This window comes from Lottia gigantea (assembly GCF_000327385.1).
Source record: "Lottia gigantea unplaced genomic scaffold LOTGIsca_32, whole genome shotgun sequence".
NCBI classification, from domain to species: domain Eukaryota; kingdom Metazoa; phylum Mollusca; class Gastropoda; family Lottiidae; genus Lottia; species Lottia gigantea.
In genome coordinates this window covers 1955097-1960482 of record NW_008709073.1, presented here as the reverse complement: position 1 = coordinate 1960482, position 5386 = coordinate 1955097, and the positions used below count along the sequence as shown (strand labels likewise).

The 5386-nt window shown below is 31.3% G+C and overlaps 1 protein-coding gene across 1 annotated transcript; it reads right to left on the bottom strand.

Moving 5' to 3' along the window:
- Positions 1–659: 659 nt before the first annotated feature.
- LOTGIDRAFT_85335 (hypothetical protein) lies at positions 660–2889 on the bottom strand (the record flags this gene model as incomplete). Its single annotated transcript, XM_009057918.1, has 5 exons — positions 660–701; positions 1186–1363; positions 1945–2013; positions 2297–2377; positions 2783–2889. Coding segments are annotated over 5 exons (477 nt in total), but the record flags the coding sequence as incomplete, so codon positions are not given.
- Between the last annotated feature and the right edge of the window lie 2497 nt (positions 2890–5386).

Below are 5386 nucleotides of genomic sequence, written 5' to 3'. Positions count from 1 at the left end.
ACGAAAACATTATTATTCACAAAGTTGGATACAAGAAGTTTAAGTTCATGCAAGATTATAAGAAAAAATATTTTAATTGCATGATACATGAGAATATTGCTCAAGTGCTGAAAATATCCTTGAAGCTATCCATTCCGTTAAACACTACCTATATTGCTATAGGCTCGACAAATAATATTTTGAACCTCATTTGATTTAAAGAAACAACACATAAAAGTCTGCAAAAAATTATAATTGTATTAAGTATCATCTGCTCGTGTTTTCCTTTTCTTTGTTTTCCCACCCTCAGTTGGGGTGTCACAAGAAGGTCTTCTCTTCTTTGGATCTTCATCCTAGAAAATAGATTCAAAGGAGTCAAGTCTTTCTCCATATTTAGTATAAACCATGGCTAGGACATTTTCAAGTAATACAGTTATTTTAATATTTACTTTCCCACCTTATTAATTTCAGCTAACCATGTTGCTATTGGAAATTAAAATCCAACGTCAGGTTATTCTACAATTGAGTAAAGATCTACCAGATTCTTTTAAACTGTTTTTATTTGCTTTTATTGTGAAGTCATAATATTGGTAACAACTGTACAATAACCCTTCAGGAATGAGGAAAACCAAACTTACCTTATCAACTGTCTCTGATCTACGTGATGTACGTAATGATTTATTATCAGCACTAGATACCATTAACTGTGTACTCACAAATTGCTACAAATAGAAAAACAGTGTGACGCTTAATGACTTTGACTCAAAACATCTCAGATCACACATGAGCTAAATGCTTTCATTGAAAATTACTAGCAACAGTGATCAACTGGATTTTAACAAATTTCAGCAGCCTAAGTAAACAACCAGGTCCAATCTTTTTGTTAGAAAAAAGAACAATGGTGCAAGTGACAGCAACAGCAATTTTTCAGTCATCAGTGTGGTCAAATTGACAGACACTCCTAGAGCCACCAGTTGCTAGCTGTGGTTTATAAATATTAATGCTCTCCAATCCTGAAACAAGTTGACCTTAAAAAAACTTTTACTCTAAGAGTGATGATGCAAAATTTCTTTAATATGCTTAAAAAGATTTTTTTTTTTTTCCAGCAATTTCAAAATTTATTTAAGAGTATTTTTCAAATTGCAAATGGTTTTAAGAAAGATGCAAATGTAGCAAATTTCCATTTCAAAAACAAGATGAACGTACCTCAATACTTTCCATGACATCATCATACATTTCAACAGCCATTTTATACACATTGTGGTCTGAACTGTTATACATGATAGCATTGGTAAACATTAACATCATATCACGTTGAAACTCAGTAGTAGTCCTGATTACACCAGACTCTATATTACGTTTTATTTGTGTTAAATTCATTGGTCTGAAACAAAAACATAAATTTATATTAAAGTAATCATAGACTCAAACTTTTCATCAAGTTGACAATCAAACCTTACTAAAGGTTCAAGAAACCAAAGGAGTAGCTTGATTCTGCACTTCCAGGTTTAATGGAATCACCCGAATGTTCAATAAAACAAGTTGGAACAGAATTCAGAATATGTTCCACATGTGCCAAAAATATAGTAGGTGCAGACAGAATTCAAAATGGAGAAGGGAATAGAACTCTCCAATTGAGCACCACCACAACGACCAAGTTTGGCTTTTTTGCCACCAATATCTCATAAATATGACCTAAGCAAATGTATGGATTTAAAATTTAGTTATAATTTAGGTAATTTATATTCAAATATCTTAGTTGTTCTGTCTTACTAACATTCAAAACAAATTTACATGGTAGAGAAAAATGAAAGTGTCCTTTGGATGAAAATAATTAAATTCAGCATTTGTCGTCCATAAAAAATTTCTAATTGATATTTTTTATTGATTAGTGTTATATTCTGTGTATTTGAGGGAATGCAAGTATAACATGCTAGTAGGATATTGAAAAAAACCTTAATTTACCTGTGCACTACATTTAAATAACCAGGAGCGATCTCATTGGTCACTGGATGAGTAAAAACATTAGCATATCTGAAATAATAATTGAATATATTTCTGTTAAAAATACAGCTGTAAATTCTCTCAGTCAAACTAAAAATGCTTGAAAAAACAACCAAAAGAAAATCATTTGATGCAGAGTTGACACATAAAGTTGCACACTGGTGTAAGGTTCCCCAAATGCATGTTTGTGCTATCGATCCAACCTTTTCAGGAAAGGGATATTGTGTCAAAAATGTATTCATATCTATAATAGTCAATTGCAGAGCTACATCAGCTCTTCAGTGAAAGAAGGGAAATAAATCCTGAAACTTACTTGTGATTAGCTGCTGTTCTCCACACTAACATGATAGATTTCTTCCAAATTTTATACGCTTTTTCATCTTCTGTATCAGAACTGAAAGACACAAAAATTGACAGGGTTAACATATTATGATTTATTAGACACAGTTTTCCATTTTGACAATGGTAATTTTAAGCTAAAATATCTGCAAAAGAGCTAACTAACTGGTTTGTATAATTAAAAACACACTGTGCACCATTTCTGTGTGTGGTTAAATATCTTTTATCCAACTTATACAATTTACTTCTCCCATTCAAGAGACAGTTTAATTTGACAGGCAAAAAAAAAAACACCCCTAATTTCATTAATGAACTCTTCCAAGCATACATTGAAATTTCATATTAGTAGAAAATCTGCATGTGTGGAAGAATTTACTTAAAAGTAGGGGGTGTCATATTGACAACAAACACCATATAAGATGTTTTGAGAAGCAAACATCAAGAATAATCAAATTAGGACAAAAGTACATACCACATTGACATAGACGCTGGACTATTAGGTATAGAGTCTGGCCACAGTGAACCAGTAGGTAGAGTAGCTAATATAGATCCTGTATCATCACTTTCTCTAGCTATATCATCATCAGTAAACTCTCCTTCACTATGTTTAGAACTAGTATCATCTTTCTCCTAGTAAATCATAATAACATATAGAAATATTAAAACAGAATTTAAATCATGTTGTTACTCAGAGTTTCACGCTATGTGATTTATGATAATAAGTATATTTACAGAGTGCTTTTTCATACTGAAGAAAACTGCCCAATGGATAATACATACCGGCACTTTTATAATTGCCAACATATCCTATACCCATTCAGGTACAATTCAATACAAATAAATGACTAGTTCACTTTATTTTGAGGTATTGTGAGATCATTATTATTTTGTATTAGCTCAATTTCTTTTTTTGGGTTATTCCTGGACAGACTTATTTGATCTTTGTACTTCTAAAGATATATAAATTTTACTGATAACAATAGAATTTATTTCAAATATCACTTTTCTATATCCGCCCAAGAAATTTCAAATAATCTCCCTAATATGTGAATATCTTTATATTTTTAACCTAAAGTCATTCTAAGACTTACATTCTTTTTAGAAACTGATATCTAAATTTATATAAAACTAATCATTAAAATTTGATTTACCGACAAGAGTGTATAGATGTTTGTCACTAAATTACTTACCACAACACTTCTTCTTGTTACTCTCTTACTAGTTTTATTACCTCTAGAAGACATACCTAGAAACACAAGATAAATATTTCTGATAAAATAGGTTTACAAACAAGGTAACATATGCCCACTGAAGTGTCAACTAAAAACAGCACTTACTTAGGCTATACAACATAAATAGTCTGTTTTCCAGGCCCAAAAATGCCTGATTGTTGCCTTAATATTAAATCTACATTAAATTTATGATAATAAATAATAAATGCTTTCACTTGCTCTGATTTATTCCAGTTGAAAATCTAAAAAAGCGCTTATAAATAATAAGTAATAAATTTTCCCTCTCGCCCCGATTTTTTAAAAAAAGGCTTGTCAAACAGACTATTTATTTTGTATTGTCTTAGTCATAACCAATTCCAGCATCTAGGCCATCTGGATTGAGATTCATCATCAATAGATTATTTTCCCTCATTGCACACAAAATGGTAATGTCTGTCTGAATTAACCAAGTCAAAAGAATAAATCAGAGTTTACATTTCTGCCCCTAACATGTTAAAGGAATTCAAGCAATGCTGTGTAACAACAAGCAAAAGATTGACACATAAGCCTACTTTTTTTTCGATTTCCTAACTGCAGATAGATCTATAGTATACAGAGCCTTGGTTTACTTTCCTTTCCAAAAAACTCATAGGGCAAAACTGGGATTTTAAATCTATAAGCTGATCTTGATGAAAGAGTAAGTCAAAAAAACTAATCATTTCAAGAGTTACTCAAACTTTACTACTCACTTCTGCGTCCTCTAGGATATGATTTCCCACCACTCTCACTGATTTTAGAACTAACACTGCTAGCTGGTGATGGCGGTTCTTCCTTAATTTCAATATTAGATAAACTAATACCAACTTCACTTTCATCTTGTGACTAAATGATAGAAATTAAAAATTCTTCTTTCTTACGAGTTGTTTTCATGGGAATGACTAACACACAGGTAATCAAAATATGATCACAAATAACCTTCAAATATTTGAAATGAAATGAATGGAGTTTTACGTCCTACTTTTCTGCACCATGTGGGCTCAAATATTTGAAAATAGCTGTTATTTCCATGACATCCTAATATCATCTTGAACAGTTTTGTTCTTTTATTGGGTATGTTAATTTTGATGTAATTTCCCAAAAACTGAAGTAGCCAAAAATAAAGACAGAAATAGGCTGAATTAAAAAATGGAGGCAATAATATCAAATTCAAACTTATATTGAATATTATTATCTAAATAAATTCCTAAATTTTTTTAATGGCGCCTTTCTTGAAATGGCAAATTCCTGCAATAATTTATACTTACAACTTGGCCATCATCTTGATTGGTTGATGTTGTAGTCTGACTGTTGTCGTCTGTTACAACTACTTCTGCTTTCTCATCAATATCAACATCATTATCTCCCTTAGGTTCCTCTTTAATATTAACTGTTTCTTCAACAGCTACAGCTGAATAACATAATAAATTACATTGATAATATTATTATGTTTATATATCTTCTGAACCTGGTTTCTAGCTCACAACATACTGTAAAATAGCTTGCCAGGCAAGGTAATATACGCCCACTGGCAGATTTGAGTTAAAGAAGTACAGTAACAATCACCAGTATGAATATTTAACCTTAAGTCATACACTTCTTTTGAACGTTTTGGGTGATTGAGTTTTGACAAAATCTGGCAAGAATTGAGCCTTCTAGAGTGTTTAAAAGCTAAAAGTTCAAGGTGTTTTCAAGAACAAGGACAATAACTCATGTTTAATATTTTGCCATTCTTCTTATTTTGATAGAGTACTTCTTCGAAATAAACAAATTCACCAAGTTTCGCCAAAATCAGTCAAGAATTTGTCGTCAAAAGT